This window comes from Haliaeetus albicilla, chromosome 22 (assembly GCF_947461875.1).
Source record: "Haliaeetus albicilla chromosome 22, bHalAlb1.1, whole genome shotgun sequence".
Taxonomy (NCBI): Eukaryota; Metazoa; Chordata; class Aves; order Accipitriformes; family Accipitridae; genus Haliaeetus; species Haliaeetus albicilla.
Genome location: NC_091504.1, coordinates 5,741,185 through 5,758,831, shown reverse-complemented (window position 1 = coordinate 5,758,831; position 17,647 = coordinate 5,741,185). Strand labels below are relative to the sequence as shown.

General features: G+C 41.4%; 1 protein-coding gene across 1 annotated transcript; it reads right to left on the bottom strand.

Moving 5' to 3' along the window:
- Nucleotides 1–1,383: 1,383 nt before the first annotated feature.
- Nucleotides 1,384–17,127, bottom strand: LOC138690610 (poly(A) polymerase gamma-like). Its single transcript, XM_069810665.1, has 17 exons — nt 17,124–17,127; nt 14,106–14,337; nt 13,963–14,029; nt 13,209–13,290; nt 13,017–13,126; nt 11,731–11,784; nt 10,548–10,659; nt 9,770–9,859; nt 9,000–9,138; nt 8,771–8,843; nt 8,565–8,685; nt 8,163–8,247; nt 7,701–7,754; nt 5,190–5,309; nt 4,741–4,850; nt 2,289–2,410; nt 1,384–2,196 (listed from the first exon to the last, which is right to left on the bottom strand). Exons 1-17 carry the CDS (start codon nt 17,125–17,127, stop codon nt 2,014–2,016), a joined length of 1,758 nt encoding a protein of 585 aa, XP_069666766.1. The 3' UTR covers nt 1,384–2,013.
- Between the last annotated feature and the right edge of the window lie 520 nt (nt 17,128–17,647).

The window sequence follows — 17,647 nt, the reverse complement described above, 5'->3', positions numbered from 1 at the left end:
TCAACAGTAGGTAACAGTTCTGCAAGCTGATTCTTTACAAGTGTCAAAATTGAGTTTTTTCTAGTTGTTCTGTGCCTCAAATCAGACGTCAAGCCACACAAACAGCTGTTTAAGGAGAGTTATGTATAGCAAGAAAACAAATCAAGCATTCATCAAAAGCCTCCACAAAAACAAGATTTAACAAGCAACTCCACACGGTCATTTCAGCAGTGGACAACCTGTTGAGTAGGCTGCTGATTTCTAAAGCAGCGAAACTATCAAGAGGCATTCAAAAATCATCTGCCAGAACAAGATTAGCTCATACATCCACATTTATAAGATTCATATCCTCTTCCTTTTGAGATTTGGGGTTTTTTTCTGAATTAAGAACTGCTTCCAGTTCATTGAGCAATCGGTCAGTGCAGTAATATACAAGTACAGTAGCATTTGGAGAGCCTGCCACCAGACCAAAAACAGTCACTAGTGCCAGATCTTGGGAAAAAAAGAATTGTTTAATAGCTATACAGTACGTTCAAGACAATTTCTCACACCTACATCCTAGTAAAACTAGCATTATGCTTAAATTTAGATTCCTGAATCCACTGGGGATGCATATATGCATTTCTTCTCAGTTATGTCATTCATTGCACATCAAGAATTAATTCTACTTCAAACCCTCCCTGGCCTAGCCCCCCTTCCTTACCTTTTCTCCGTCTGCTAGTGTTTTGGGGCGTTCTTCTGATGGAGGTGAATGAGGTCCTTCAGTGGTCACTGAATAAGGTCGTTTAGGTGCAGTGTTCTTAGGATCTGTAATTCGAGTCCCACTTAATTCGTGCTGTCCTTGGACAAAACGTGCTCCTGGTTGAGAAGCTGTGCTACGTCCTGGAATGGTGCTACCAACTGGAGGTCCCAATGTTCGTATTGCAACTGTAGCCTCCACTTCTGTAAGAGACACCGCGCTTCTAGAGTTCAGCCATGAAATTAAAGACTGCATTCCACCCACTACGTCAATACATACTTGAATCAGGAACAGGAATGGAGGGTCCCTTAGACACTGATGGCACAGCTACATGAGGTAGCTTCTCTCTCTTGTTAGCACCGTTAGATTTCTGGTACACAGCATTTCTGTAAGAGTCAGATGCTAGAGTTATAAAATGCTCGTTTGTAAAATACTATACATTTCCTTTCCAGAAAGCCCATGCAAGACACATGTCTATCTTCTTAGCTCATTGTCACAGCTCTACCAAACAACAAAAACTCACAGGCAATCTAGCACGAGATCTTCATTTTGCTGAACTTCAGACCGCAAATTTAAACTTCAGCCTTTTTTTTAGTCAGTCTCTATGTACTTGTACTGTCTTCCAGCTTAGTATATCCAGCACTCTGTACTGCTTTTCATGAATGTATCTGCTCTACCTATACAGGCATCCCATTTTATTTTATTTTTAATGCTACTCCTACAGTACCAAATGGTCTGAACACAGCAGGCATTACACATTTGGTACTCTTGGGCTATTACTCTCAAGATTACATATTCCTCCTGGGCTGAAGTAGCTCATGAACAAGCAGACCTCCCAGGAAGTGACACACACTTTTACTGCCCGAGTTCTCATACTGCTGCACCAAGGCAGCAGCAGCTCTAGTGTTGCTGTGATCAAGATCAGCACTTCAGCAGAACATCATACTGCTTGGCATTAACCATACTTTTTGTTAGAAGGAACAAAATTACCTACATAAAAAACACTCCGGCTTCAAGTTACACACTAGCCCAAGGGGATCTACATTCAAGACCAAATAATTCCTCCGGTATCCACTTCTCCTTTCTTCTGACATGTCTTCCTGTACATTAAATTCATTTTTTCAAGGATTTCTTTAACCTGCCTCCCCCCACGTGCCCAAAGGAGATGACAGCTTTGTTCCTGACGCCATTAGAGCCCTCCACATGCTTATGAACAACACAGATTCAAACAGGAAATCCTAGACCTCATTCACATCGCGAGTCAGTTAAAAAGCAGCTTCTTCACAGCTTTAAGGTTATGGTGCTAACCTTTCTCTCCCGGCTGTAGAGGTGTCCACTTTAGAAATCTTATGTAACAAAGAGGAATTATCTGGTGTTCTGGAGCCCGTGTCTCTGGAACTGTCCAAACAGCTTCCATCTGAAGAAGTCCTTTTGCGCTGAAGCCCACCAGCATTTTGACTAGTACCTGGCATGCTTTGCTGAAACAACAACATCAAAATAATGAAGTCTTCAAGTAATTATTAAAGCAAAAAAAAAAAATATTGCCAGAAGAGCCCAATTTTTATTATACCTTCTTTCTTTTCTGTAAGGTTTCTGCAGGCAAAAAATGGTGGAGGTGCTTTCTCTTCACATGAGCTGCCTCGATCTTCATACCTTCCTTTAGCACACTGAGGTAGTTAGCCTGGCTGTAAACTAACAGGAAATTTAGTGTTGTAGCTTAGTGGGAATGTTTGCGTTGGGTATTTGTCAAAGTTACACATGGTTTTGTTAGAAACAGCAAGCCTTGAAGTCTGCCCAGCCCAAACAAAGAACAAGAAGTTGTCTCAAGATGAAAGTGACCCCAGGTGCCCATTTCACATCCAGTACAGACCAGATACGTAACAGCTATTTTAAGTTCAAACATGCATTTATGTGCTCAGTTACAGCTGTGGTTTGCTAGTCATGCAGCTCACCTCTGAGCTGATTTTAACCTGAAGGAGATCATACTCCTTAACCCTTAGTTGTCTGGTTGAAGATAGATCTCGATGACTTTCTGAATCAACCCAATTGTGCTCAGCTGATGAGAGAACAGACACCTTACTCAAGATTCAGACTAGTTTTGTTTATTTGATATTTACAGTGGCGATTGTGCGGTTTTTTCCTAACAGTTCTGTAACATCATACAACTTTTCAGTAATTTAGGTGTTAAAACTCTACCTGTCCAAGACAGACTGGATTTGAAGGACATCTGACTTATCAGAACCACTACAATTTAAACCAGTTCTTCTTAAGTGCCTGCAAACAACCTTTCATGCAACTAAAAAACGCTATACTAGCACAGCAGTTTTTACAGAATTAAGGCACATTTAGACAAGTTTAACAAGCCTGTCGTGAGCATAGCTGGAAAGTCAGCTTACTAGCATACAGAGTGGGAATCAAAGGAAGGACATGCAACCCAAACAAAAAGGCTTACAACAAGTCTTTCTGCAGGAGATCTAGAAGTGAAATAAAAGCACAAATATGAACATTCACACCAGCAGGAACAGTTGCTTCAAAGTAAATTCAATAATGTTTTTATGGAAAAGTGAGATCAAGTTCATTTAACAAAAGCCTTCCAAACTGTGAGCCTTATACTCTTGAGCCCATCAACTTTGCCCTCTAAAAATATTCTCTCAAAGTCAAGGCACATGATAAAAGCTTTCTTGCACGTAACTACTGGTCACTCCCACATTTGCCAAAGGATATCACACCTCTCAAGAAATACCTTTTCTGGCCAATCTCTCTGCGTTCAAACCCTATATCTGAAACACACGATAGGCTGTGCTTCACTAAACTGAGAGCGCACAGCTCTGCTAATCAAGTCTGTGCACAGAAATACAGGATTTAACATTAGTTCTAGCCTCTCAGCAGTACACAAACCTTGTTGACGTGATTTACATTTGCCACAACATTCAAACACAGTGCCACTGGATGTAACGTACAAGACAAGCATCAGTTCGGGTAACAGTGCAAGTCTGAGGAAGTCACCCCACCTGGCCTGAAACTCAGACAAGCGTTTTGATGCCTATTTTCTGTGCTTTTCTCATATCCCAAAGCGTGAGCTAAAAAGAAGGTCCGCTTTTACTGCATTTACTCATGTTGTCTGAGCAACACAACACACAGCTCACGCTGGTACCATGGAGAAATGTTTGTTTGCACTGATGAAGAGTTTAAAGGAGTGCACTGTTTAGAACTTTTTGTCCAAACACACTTGTCACTTCAGAAGAGTAACCCGATTTCCTTAGTTTGTCATTATGATAGCAAGGCATGAGCCTCACAGCACACGTGCACTTCTGAAAGGCACAAGAGCAGTCAGCTTGGGAAGAAGTAAACAGACTGTGGAAAAGACCTATACTTTCAGACGACTGCTCAGCCCCAACCCCCTTTATTCTAGCATTATCTAACAACGCTTGCGATATTACTTCATTTCTGCATCTATCAAAAGGAATAAAGTAAGATGAACATGGAGCTCGACGTGCAAGACTGCATGTCGTTACGATGCGACCACTCACTGCCTTTCAAAGTTCTGGGATGGTATCATACACAAACTGTTCTTTTGGAAACAATACTGTCAACAGGCATTCACAACTTATTTTAGAGCCTGATACAGTTAATTCCCACTTCCAAAGTTCAGCAACTGACAACTGCTTTTGACAAGTGTAGCTACACCCAGTAAATGGACATCTCTCTCCTGGCTTCACATCTGACTGTCCACTTCAGGAATCGCAGTTCCTTTCTGATCGTTTACCATGACCTGCAGAACTGTTATTTCACATATGGGATATGGTATATAGGACCGTAGTACACACTTTTGTTTCAAGGTGGACTTACATTGCCAAAGCGTCAAAATAGTATGTTTCTAAGGCTAATCTTCTACGTGTCACGCGCTACAGAAATAGCTAATAGCTAATACCAGAAGGAAGCACAATTCACTTTGCGAAGCAACTTGCACTAGAATAAAAAAATATGAAACCCTACGAGACTAGAGCAAAATAGAGGCTTACCTGTATCCTTGAATGACTGTATAACGCACGTTAAATCAACGTTAACACTTTCTGCATTTTCCACTTTCCTAAACACGATTCCAAGAAACCACATTGACACATATCCACTCCTAAAAAGACAGAGTCACAAATCTATCATTTATGCACAGATGCCAGTTATTTGGGTGCTAGTATCTACTCTCAAGAAGGGATTAAGCAAAACAGTTTAGTTGTACGCAGCAGCTAAAGACTGGAGTCAGCCCATACTCAAGTTCTCCGAGAACTCCTCTCTCAAGTTCTCCCTTCTTTAAAAAGATCCTACATGCTCAGAACCTTGCCCGTCACACCTCGTACCTACAAAACAGTAGGTACGTAACTGAGCATCTCTCACAGGTAAGCTGAGGTGAAGGAATATAAACAAGGTACAATACATCAGCCACACTTCAGTTCAGAAAAGTAATGAAACTCACTGTTTACAAAGTTCTCGGCTGCCAGGGAAAGACTGTGGCTTTACATGTGCAATAGATATAAATTCATTCCTCTCCAAGTTTCCAACCAGCACACGAATTTTAGATTCCACAAGGCCAATCCTGATAAGAACAAGAGACATTTACTCATTTTTGACTGTATCCAGCACAGTAGTTATATGCTTTCTTACAATACAATGCTAGTACAAAAATGCTAACCAGTCAGTAAGTAGTAAGTTTCATTCAGCTGAGCAGATACTAGATATTTATATCACACACACTGGAGCTGGAGATGTTTCCAGGGACATTGGAGCTTCAAAGTTTCCAAAGACAGAGGCAGTAAGTAAGTTTAACTTGTGCTCTTAACAGGTCAGACACAACACTTCAACATACAACCTGTGATGAAAATATCAACAAGAAGCAGATTCCCAGCACCTCTGGCTGCATTTTGAAGTGCAGCAAAACTTCTTTTTTACCCCAAAGACCAAGGAGAACAACCGTTTAGAAAAGGCTCGAGCACAACTCTTCCATTACACCTGAGTAAAGAAGCTATTCTTCCTGCAGATTGACCTGTGAAAAGAGTTTACCCTCTTCCAGCCAAACTGAAGAATACAGTTCCTTTAATAAACAAACGATCCAGTCAACACAGTCTCATCAGAGACTTACCCAAGAAATGTATCATGACCACAAAGGCTATTGAAGTACTGGCATTTTACCCTTCTACCTAAAACACTGCTACCCTTGAAAGCAGTCAGAACTCTGTACGTTCTTCACAAGTATCTTATGTTGATGAACAACAGAGATGTGCCATCTATTCCCAAATCCATTCAAGAGCTGGTGAACTAAACTTGTTCTTAGAGCAAACGGAAGCAGGTTTGTCTTCTGCTTTTCATTTTCCCAGATGCAAAACTAAGCCCCGTTTGCTGCCATTTCTGTCACTGCAAAAACGTCAGCTTTTACTGCAGCCAGAACTTTCCTCATCTTTATTGTGAGATACAATAAGCCTTCTTCACTTCAAACATGTCACATTAAAAACTATTTGGCTCTAAGCCCTCTGCCCATAACTCCTTGTTGCATACCTAACTGTGACTGACATCAAGCTGTAGCTGACACGATTTTTAAGTGAACAAATTAACAAGTTCAGGTAAGAGGTATTACCTACTAGAGCTATTTTTCAACAGGAAAGAAGATGTCTTTCAGAGGTAGCACAAGAATTAAATCATTTGCCTTAAACTGCAAGCCAAACCCTGAAGTATAACCAAAGTGTCCTCAGAACAGGGGTCTGGTACACACAGCTATTTTCCTTGCTTACTTGAGCAAGGCAGGCAAAGCACTCGTTTCTTCAGAATAAGAACACCACACACATTACAGTACCTTAATTCCTTCACCGTTTCCCCTTATTTCAAGACTCACAGTTAGTCAGCCCATTCACACAGGTTCAACAAGTTATTATTGGCATGTCTCCCTTGAGACAGTGACAAATACCATGTCAGAAGCAGTCATGTTCTCTAACCACAGTTGAAGTGGTTCTCACATTACCTTTCACAAAGTAGATCAGCACTCCTGCAATTTACCTATCCACTACCAAGCATGCTGAGATGATCATTTCCAGCACTAAACACAAGATGCCTGAGCACACTACTAGATTAAAACTCAGTAAACACTATTTATCAGCATTCAGGTACTCTGTGCAGACGGTCAGGTTTCACCCCGATTAAACAGCCTTGTTTCACTTCACTGGAGAAAAGTAGGCTCTGGAACAGGCGGACTACCTAACCAGAGCAACTTAGCATTGAGTGCAATCTAGTCCTAAATTAAATATTACATCCAGTAAAAAAGCTATGAAACCAAGTCTTCTAAGGCTCTACAACAGTTGTCTTCAAAGTGTCGGGGGGGACGTACCCCAGGGGGTGCACAAGACAATCCACTGGGTCCAGGAAGAAAAGATTAGAGCTTCAGTAATGTGTACGTAACTTGCAAAGAAGTAGATATAGACCGCAACTATGTGTTCAAAAATGACTATTTTTGTTGTTGTTTTGCTCACAGGAGTGCACAAAAGTTTGGAGACCACTGCTCTGTAAGTCAGTAAAAGATCAAGCTCTCCAGTGTCCACTACGCATCTGATGACATCAAGTAATCCCCATTTACTTCAGTCTCTGCAACAAGGAACATCTTCCTAACTGAAGTAGCCTTGGGTAAGTAGTCTCCTTAGACTCCTGGCATCTGCTTCTCCAGATGACACAGAGCATAGGCACACTAACCCTCTTTGTTCCTTCTCATCATGACTTAGGTCTTTAGGTTAACTTCTTAAACAGCAAGATAACTTATGCTAACTTCCCTTCACAAGAAAGCTTTTAGTTTTGCTGAGGAACTGTCTACTTAACTCCGTACTGTATTCCATGCCTAGCTGCACAGTCAAATACTTTATTTTCGTGAACTGTATTAACCAAATGAAGCGCAACACTGAACTGAGCGTCAATGATGTATTGAACCCACACTCAAAGCAAGACTTACCACTCCAAGTGATGCTCTTTAGTAGAGGCACTAGCAGTCAGCACAATATAATGTCTAGAAGAAAAGAAAAAGTAACATCCTAGCTCAGGACTTGATATTCCTTCAAATGAAACCAAAACTGCCTTAAATGTATAGAAAATGACTTCCAGACAAGACACATTATATCCTGCAGGCAGCACAGTATTAACTGAAGAAAAACTGATTACATCCTTCAGAATTGCGTTCTGCTGCCTTCTGAGTATCAGAGCTGATTTTTTTTTAATAAAAACAGTGTCAGTGGCAAAACACAAACAGTTTTTCTATCTTCCCTCTACTTATCCTTACCAAAATTCCTATGACTACCTCCAGCTTCTGAAAAACAAACATATCAATGCCATCTCGTATTTCGACTGCAAGCTAAAACTCACTATGCTAACCAGTACGGCAATCATTTCAAGTTCAGGTAACAGATTTCATACATACTTGTATTTCTGAAAGAAGTCCAGTGGTTCAAAGAGCTTTGACCAGTCTGATTTTCCTTGGAGAATCTCATTCGTGACTGCAAGACCTACAATTAAGGTTGAAAACCTTACTACCATTTTGTTTTTAAGACTAGCAGAGCGTGATAGAAACTTTATAAGAGAAAGGTTTTGAACAGTAATTGACAGATCAAAACGCAGGAATTCCCTTGACACAATACAGGCCTACTACAACAGTTCATTGTAAAACTGGTCCCTTGTTGCCTGCAACAGGTATACTTCCCAGAGAACTCTTCTGCCTAAAAGGGCACAACACCGCACGGAATATAACCAAGTCAGGTAATGTGGTTTCATATTGCAAGAATTACACCTTTTAAGCAGTTAATAAGCATGGAAAGAACTTTACCATGTCTGAACTCCTCCACCATTACCGCTCGCGTTGATGTGGATACGTTGTATGTAGAGTTCTGCTGCGGATAGGCTGGGGTGATGATAGGCATTACGTGGTATCGGTCTGATGGGTTCACCTGTGATGTTAAAACAATTGTGCTCGGCACCAGCAGCTTAGCTTAGAAGAAAGGTTAAAGGCTTCCAAATTCCATGTCTACATACCCTGGGGTCCCATACTGGTAAATTAAGATTGCTCTCTTCCTGTTGTTTCAGCAATACAGGTCTTGGCCACTCCCTAAACAAGAAAAGCCAGGAACTGACCATCCATTTAAAACTCTGCCATGTAATTCAGGGTAGGACTGAATGGTGTTGGTCTAAATCTTACATAAAGAACCACCTCAGAAAGTGTTACTGCTTTACGCAAATCAAAATAGTCATAAATAGCTCTTACCATTCTGAAAAAACCAAGAAGAACTTGTTCACCAGAGTAGAAGCCAAAGCGTTTGGGTAGAGTTGACACGTTCTCGCTACTAGCACAGCACAGGAAACCCCACCAAGAAATCCCAGCACGTTGGAGTAAATGCCACGTCCTACAATGCAGACATTGTCCTTAGCCTGTAGTCTTCCCATGCCCAAGTATAGTCCTTCAAATTTACAGCACCACCTTCACAATCTATAGAATACCTAGCACCCTTCAGCCTCCAAGTCAGTTATTTTTGCAGTGCAACGAGGCCAAAACTGTTGGTCCTTACAGCGATGAGAAAAAGAATCGGTACCACACCACTTCCCAAAATGCTGCTACTCTGAAATTTGCCTGCACTGCTACAGCTACTGCTTCACTCCAACTTCCCTTAAGAAGAAGGTTCTGCCATTCTTCTAGCACTTGCTCTAGTCACATGCGCAAACGGTATTTTCTTATTCCTTATCTATCAAGCTTTTATACCTCACTGGGCATTTTTATCCTTTCTAGTCAGGTTCCTGGTAAGCAATGCAGCACCTTGTCTTGTAGGCACTCCCCTCATCTCCCCACTCTACCCCCATTAAAAAAAACACAGAATCTACCCCACGGACAGTCCTTGAATCTAAACCAAAACACAGGTTTTGAACTAAAACCTGTTATCTAAACAGCTATCCAAAGATGAAGGACTTCTAACGCTATTGTTTTTTCAGCACGAGGTGCCTCTGAAAAGTTTAAAGATCACAAACAATCACATCACTCACGTTTTGCCCACAGTTTAACTGCACGGAGCGTGAGCCGGAAGTTCTCTTTATTTGGCACTAGGTGCAGTATTTCATCAGTAACTCTGCAGCCTGTAAGAAAAAACAGTTGAAGTACAGCACTTCCTGGTAGCAGGTACAAGTCAGTTCTGTGCTATACTGGATCAATAGCTTACAGTTTGTCCTGCAAGTCTATGAAAACAAGTTTGCATTACTTGCTTTGTATTACCTTAAAAATCAGAGGTTACACATAACCTTACAGACACATAACATAACAAATTAGAGGTCACACATTCAGTATCACCTCAGGCAACTGGTGCCCCCAACAGCTTTTTCATACTTTAGACCACAGCCAACAATTTTCAATAAGGCCCTTCTACAGGATTCCGAAAGCTAGGTTTCTTTCAACAGCCAGGAACAATTAAACCAGTCCGTGTTAAACAGTGAGCAACTTCGGCTTCAGGTATTTTAAATATCCTTTTTTTTTTTTTAATGAACTACCACACATTCTTCTCTATCAAGTGCTCTACCTATTCATCTGAAGCAGCTTCTGTGGCAAACTGGAACACCACACACACCCCAGTCAAAGAAACATGAAACACAGGTCTATCTAAACACACAACTTGAAACAGCTAAATCTAAGCCCACTCGCCACCTCCTCAGATCTCAAGTATACAGGGGATCAGTTTCTGCATCCTGTACAGAAACTTGGGGTGTGTAACGTGCATTCCATACCAACTTTAGTAACATTTTCTTGTTAAAGATGTGCAAATATGCTTACCATTTAAGCTCCGTATACATCTTATATCCAGGCTTCTGAGACACGAGTTGTCTCTGAGATCAAGATTATCAGCAACAGTTGGCACAGACAGTCTTGCAAACACGAGATCAATCTTAAGAGGAAAAAAGTGCCAACCGTTAGAATGCCCCGCAGTCTGCAAACAGCACACTGGTGGGGGACAGTTCCTCAAGTCTAAAAAGAGTGGTTAACATTTGTATTTAGAATTATGTGACTATAGATACATCTCCCAAGAGATTTATTTGCCAGAAGACTCAATGTAATTTCTAGAAGTTCCCAATTTTATTTACAAAGCCTTCACTGCATCACCCCTTTCTTTTTAAGCCAGGGAAAGGAAGAGGGCATTTTAAGTTGGAAAAGATTACTCTAGACTTAGAGTTTCAATCAAAAGGGAACTTAAAATTATTCACAGAATTAAGACTTAAGTTCAGTCACCTCAACTATCCTTCAGCAAAGGAGAGAGCATTTCCTTTATGCAGTAAGCCCTTTTGATCCTGAAGTATCTGGATTTTAGTACAGTCTGAGGCAAGAAGATTATCCTGTGAAAGTCTGTACCAGATAAAGGCCACAAAAAGGTCACTGAATAAATCTCTTCGTGATAGTGATACCAAGCAGTAACTTGCTTAGGTACTACAGCAGGCAGGTCTTGATTCATTGTATAGGATGTATTCAAGATAGCTGGATTCCTGCAGCTGACAAACCTAGGCGGGAGGCAAATGAGTACTTTCACTTTCCCTTTTCCAGATTGTTTGTCCCATGACCACTTCATTTTGGATTTGCAGCAAAACATTTAGTCTGCTCACATGATTCGTACAGTGACCTACACTGTACACATCCCTCTGTAGGTACCTAGCTTGGCAGAGCTAAGAAGACTTAGCAAGGACACCGCCTCTGCTCCCACTCTGCACGATCCTAGGGATAAATGCTATTCAAGCAGGCTACCCTGGTCTACAGCACAGGTCTAGAAAAAGATGTCCCTGATGCTCCCATGCCTGCTAGGCTCCCTAGGGGCTTATTTTCCTATAAGCTCCCGTTCTACTGCAATGTCTTCTCCTCGGATACGTTGCGGTCCAATATAGCACAGTCACAGCTCCCTGGAAAAGTTATCCTATTCCAAAGCAAGAAAAAATTTACCCACTTAAAAAAAAAATAAACAAATGCTTACCTCAATGCCATCAAACTCAAACTTGACAACTGGTACATATGCATCTTCAACTGCCTGGAAAGGAGAGGATAACTGTGTAAGAAAACATGGTTTGCTACTTTAATGTTTCTCCTGAACTACGACCAAATGCAGAATTTACACTGCTAACTACTCAGTATAAAGACTGAGTTGCTTCCAAACCAAAAGAATTGTTCCTAAGCTGCAAGCAGTATAGCAAGCACTAAGATGGTATAATACTAGCTTTAACAAGTTATTTAGCCAAGAGATTCGGAGGCTGATCATGTATTGTAATGAACAAACAGTGCACAATGAGCCATCAGCATCAGAGGTTGTAAGGTACTTACCTTGGTGGTGAGGAAGAAAAGCAAGAGATTTTTGTAGCTATCTTACTACTGGTTAACATCCAGAGAAAGCGAGGAAATTCTGTCCGCGTTTGACAGCACGCGCTAGCCTCCTGTATTTTTATTTTCTACCATGCCTGAGATGCTATCAGCTACCTTATGGGACAGTTTTCAATTTTGTAGACCACTTGTCAGAAAGGTGCCACAGCCCACTGAGTCTGTCTTCGGTCACCTAAACAAAGGCTCATTAGCTATGCATATGAAGTCTTTCAAAATGTCTGCACAAGGAAGACCAGGCAGAGAGAAACACTTCTCAGGAGTTCGGTTCTATACGCAAGGTACACAACATGTGCACCAGAGGGTCATTTTACAAGGCAGTTTTGTATAGTCACAGCACAGCTCCTATTGACTTTATGCAAAGCTGACTGTGCGTCTCTTCTACAAAGTCTCAGGCTGAGTAGCCAGAGAAGAACAGGACCAGAGAAGAATGAATTAGAGGTCCTAAAGTACACCCAGAGGAACACCATGGCAAAGGTACTGACAGAAACCTTTCCACATCACATTCAACTTCCTTAGCTCTCAGGCTGCCCCTTCCTCTACCTGCATGCAGTTACCTTCTTGCCAAGCCCCTTGCTACAGCTAAGATGAAAGCAAGGCTCCTAGGGACAACCTTGCTTTTGGATACTATAGCCCACTCATTCCCAAACCATGGGTAGGGGAGAAGTGAACCACAGAGATTCTCATTGGACGTACAGTCATTGGGGAAGGGAACCAAAAGCTTGACTTCAACACTTTCCTGCTGCGTAGACAGTATTTTACAAGGGGCTCAGAAACAAGTCCCTCTTTAATTTTGGTCTGTAAGACAATCACTACCAATAGGAGTCTTTAACAGGAATATTCTTATTGTCGGAGTTGCACAATCTATCAAGGAGAGAGCTTGCTTACTCTTAGCTTTTTTATTTCCTCCTGACGTTTTAGTTTTTCAAAGAACGACTGAAAGAAATCCGATCTTTCTACATGTCTAGGAGCAACACAAGCCACATCTATGTCAGCACCTGCAAAGAGATGCCATTTCTTCTGTTACTGTTGGAAGACACTTTCAAACATTACAACTATGACCAGACAACAAAAGTTTACCTTTAGTGTGTACTCCAAGCCTGTAAGAACCAAACGTAAATATTTTGCCACCACCATTTGCTACTACTGAAGGGGGAAGATTCTGTGGGTAGAAGAGAAAGAGTTTTCTGGAGAACAGAAGATACACGTTGACCTACGTGCAAGTTTAACTAGCATATAAGTTACTTAGGAAGACTACAACAGCCTCCATAAACAATGTCTTCTCCCTCCCATACCGAGTTGTTAGTCTAATAGACTGATACTGTTTTTCTGAAGGGAGTGCTTGCAACTCACAAACAACAGCAACAAAAAAGGTGAGTAATGTAGCAGTCGCTTCATCAATTTAAACAAATTAAGACCTATTATCAGTCTTCCCTGCAGCAGACCCACGTAAATTAACACCATCTAAGAGCCATACCAAAGGCAAGTCTAGAGTAATAATTTCAAACTAGATTGAGTGCTGTAGGCTGTCTGGGGCAAGTTTACTGCCCAGTTACCATCTATCTCCCCCCACAATGTCTTGTTTCAGCTTTGTTAACCGCTACAAGTCAACTGATAGAGCCACTTCACAAATTTGTTCAGTGCCCCAAGGACTTGAAGGTCTTCATCTGAAGTATCTTTTATACATTATTTCAATGGCTCTTACTACAGATCTCCTTGATACTTAAGAAGGAAGTTAAATGTTGAACTTTAGCATAAATCCTAGTTAGTATCGCCTTTGGAAGAAACAAAAAGGCTTCAGCTGTTTTGATAAGGACCTATCAAAAAACCTTACCTTGCTCTCACCAAGTTCTGAAATCCATTCTTTGACCAAGTGATTCAGTCTACCAAGAACGACCAGCCTGTAAAGAAAACTCATGTTAAGTTTGCCCTAAAAAAACCCCCAGGACATTAACAAATTTTACAGTCTTGTTATACCTGTGATTCAGTTCTTCCTCCTCTTCAAATACCCCCAATGCTTTCATCGCTTCAAGCAGCTTCTGAGTATGAATGGAATCTATATCCGTAGGAGGAGCCAAGCTAATTGCAGAAGTAATTCCATAGTGCCTTGGAGGCTGGTTCTGCAGCCTAGGAGTACTGGGGGAGAAAATAAAATACCAAAGACTCCACAAAACAAAAAAACAAAAACCAGCAAAACAACCACCACCACCTTACTGCAAAACACCCTTCCGCTTACAGGTTTCCAAATCAGCTTCTGCCCTTTTGCCCAGCATTAACATAAATGAGGGAAAAAAGATCCTGCTTATGGTTTTTAGATAATTTGACCTAACTTAGAAACTACGTCTTTAAAAAGCACTTGTGGATATAAGAAAAGATCCAAGTTGCTACCATCTGAAGACAGCGTATTTGCATTGCGCTAGACAGTTAGAACTGATCGCCAGGAAATGAAAAGGTTTGAAATCCACTAAGGGTGACACTACGTACAGCACAAGTTTTGGACACATTTCAGTTTCACAGCACTTTTGAGTTAAGGTTATTCCCATCAGCTTCCTGATCACATTAAACAAGACAATTTAACACTGGCTTCTTTTAGTTCAATGTATTTGCTGTGCTTCTACTGATTCTGAAAGGACATTATAGTTGATTGCAGAGCAAGGACAAAGTGGTCTGTTAAACAGAGTTGTTGCAGTAAATTCAGCATTACCTTGGTTTTGTCTATGGAAGAGGATGAAGGAAAACATCAACCAATCTGCAGCTAATGTTGCTAGCAGAGCCTTGTGCTCTTAACACAGCGTTCCATTTTTATAGCTCAGAGGCTTAGCTCTACATACATCTGGTTTAATCTAAATCCAAGAGATGTACGCAGAGCAGCACAAGTTAAGCTCTGTTTGTAGAAGGCGCTCAAATCTGCTTTAGCTAGCTCACTGCCCAGTTAGGCAGAGCATTACCAGCTGAAACCAGGAGAGAGAAAGGAGTGGCACAGGAGGTAAGAACTGTACTTAATGGATCAAGGGTCTCTACAGAAACACTAGTAGCAAAAGGGGACACACATTAAAAAGGTCTACAACTCATCGTGCTTGTCAAAGAGTCCATATCCAGACCCTAAGGCTACAGGGATTAATGATGGCATTATTCAAACCGGCTATTTTCCTACTTCACAAATGGACAGCTCCAAATCTTAGCTGGGTTAGTCAAGAGACGCTTAGAACTATTTAAGGTATCTGACCCACTTTGGCTGGAATGGGATGAGGAAATGCTCAAAGGACAGCCTCAACACTTGATTTTAAAAAGATAGCTTATTACAACTCCTTATTTCTAATTGTTGCCTTTACTCTGCCACTGAGGGAAGATGGATTTCTCTCTCGCAGAGTAGCTTTGTCCAACTAGAGACATAGCTTTTAGTCACCTAGTGGGCTCCCCCACCCCCCTTCTCTATGAGCTCATTTTTCAAACTTTTTTCTAGGCCTTTTCCAAAAAGCTGGAGGGGGTGGGGGGTGGTATTAGGACTGTAGTCCTATTAACTAGTCTCCCCAGTCAGAACGGCTGTTTACTTTCAAGTGTAACTAGGCCCTGACCTAATTTGCCTTGCCTTGTTTATAGGCATTGTCAACTTCCACTTCATAAGCAAAAATATTCCTAATGCGTATTTTCCTTCTTATGATACCATTTTCATAACAAATACAGAAGGAAAGCCTATGTTTAATTGCTGTGCATTACATCTAAATTAAAACGCCTACAGCAGCAACTTCCTACATGCTTTACGTATTACTTGCAGCGTACAACTTGCACTTCAGAAAGTTTGCACAACACAAGAATGGCTTCTAGACTTTGCTAGCATCCAAGATCTTTCCAGCGTACAGAAGGCCACCACCTAGCTGCCTTTCATTGCTCCATTCTTCCTACAGAGGCTATAATTAGAGACTGACATAAAGGACAATATCAATGAGATATATCTGATATTATGAAGAGCCAATTCTTTTAGTCAATAGTAGATATTTTACAGCTGCTTGCATGTATTACTGAAAATTTGATCTCACACCTTAAAAGTTGAGGAAAATGGCACTTGGAAAGTTTTACTGAGAGAGTGACTTATGCCCAATAGAATTCGTTCCCCTTTTAGAATTAATTAAATAAATAATTAAAGACATAAAACCTTCCTTCTCTCTCTCTCAACTGTACCAGGCTGCCAGGCATATACAAAGAAGAGATCTTATGGGACAAAGTAGCATACGTGGCATACTACCTATTCCTCCACCAGCCTTCTGTTTAAATGAGAAGTCTGTGGCAGTTTAATATTTTGCCAACTCTTGCTATGATTTGTCCACCATAGGGAACACCTCCAACATACTTCTGTTGCGAGAGATCCCAATTTTGTACAAGAAGTTCAACTGATTTGTTCCAAGGTTCGTCGCTCCTTTATAGCTTCACAAAGCTGCGAGCCATTTCTCCTGCATACTCCGAGAGACAACGGATAAGTTTACACTATTACAGTTCAGGGAGTTGCCTTCAGCCATCAGGGCGGTGTAGGAGCCTTCACCGTGAATGCGTCTCTCCCACTCATGAGGTTGGCTTGCCTCCAGCCAGGTAGAAATGTATCACTCCAGCCTTTTCCACCCTCACCACTTGGGAGGAGGAATGACTGCAAATTAGCTCCTGAACCCCCAAAATTGATAGCACAAACCAAACCAAACCAAAAAACCCCAAGCAACAAACCAACCAAACCCAACCAACCAAGAAAACCCCCAAACCCCATGACCTTCACTGAAGTAAAACCACCTACACCTCCCATTCCTACCACACAAACTCATGCTAAAAATAGCCTGCAGACACCTGCTGGCAAGCTAAAGCACCTTGTTCCCGACGACAGCATTCAGAGAAAGCCACCTTTTTTTCTGCCTTGAAGCTGGGTTGGTAGCCCGAGAGCAGCACCCAGCCGCAGGCCGTTACGAGCTTATGGTGACAACGCAGTGCCGAGACACGCACAGAGAACCTTACGCATAACTACGTTAAAACCAGGGGCTCTGACAAATTTTTCTAACCTAAATGATTCTATGACTGTAGGGTTCAATTATATGGAACTTAGTTACTGGGCCTGAAAGTAGCTCATGGTCGCAAGAGCGTTCCAGACACCTTTAGAAGGCCTTGAACAGAATAAACAAGAAGATAGAAGAAGAAACATCCCAATTAGAAGAACACAGGTGCACATTCCACGATAAAGGGAACTTGGCACCAACAACCTCAATCCAGGGGCTTATCTTGGCCAACTGGACTGAGACAAGTTTCGCATGCTCTAGTTAATCTAGCCAATTATGTCCTGTGTTTATGCGCGTGTACAGAGCGAGTATAACTAACTGTATCTTATGTTTATACGCGTGGACAGTATCGATACAACCAATCACATTTTATGTTTGTGCGCGTGGACACCAAATGCTTGCATGCAGCAGCCAATCAAAGCTTCTAAACAACTTAGAGAATTGTATAAGAATGATCAGCTAGGCTCAATAAACTGGCGACTTTAA

Bases quoted from the DNA above. Each gene is read 5' to 3' on its own strand.
- LOC138690610 (XM_069810665.1), bottom strand. The intron at 13,291-13,962 runs GTAAGGTTTTTT...TTCTACCCACAG, and splicing joins CAGAACTTGGTGAGAGCAAG to AATCTTCCCCCTTCAGTAGT. The intron at 7,755-8,162 runs GTATGTATGAAA...CTTTTCTTCTAG, and splicing joins GACTTCTTTCAGAAATACAA to ACATTATATTGTGCTGACTG.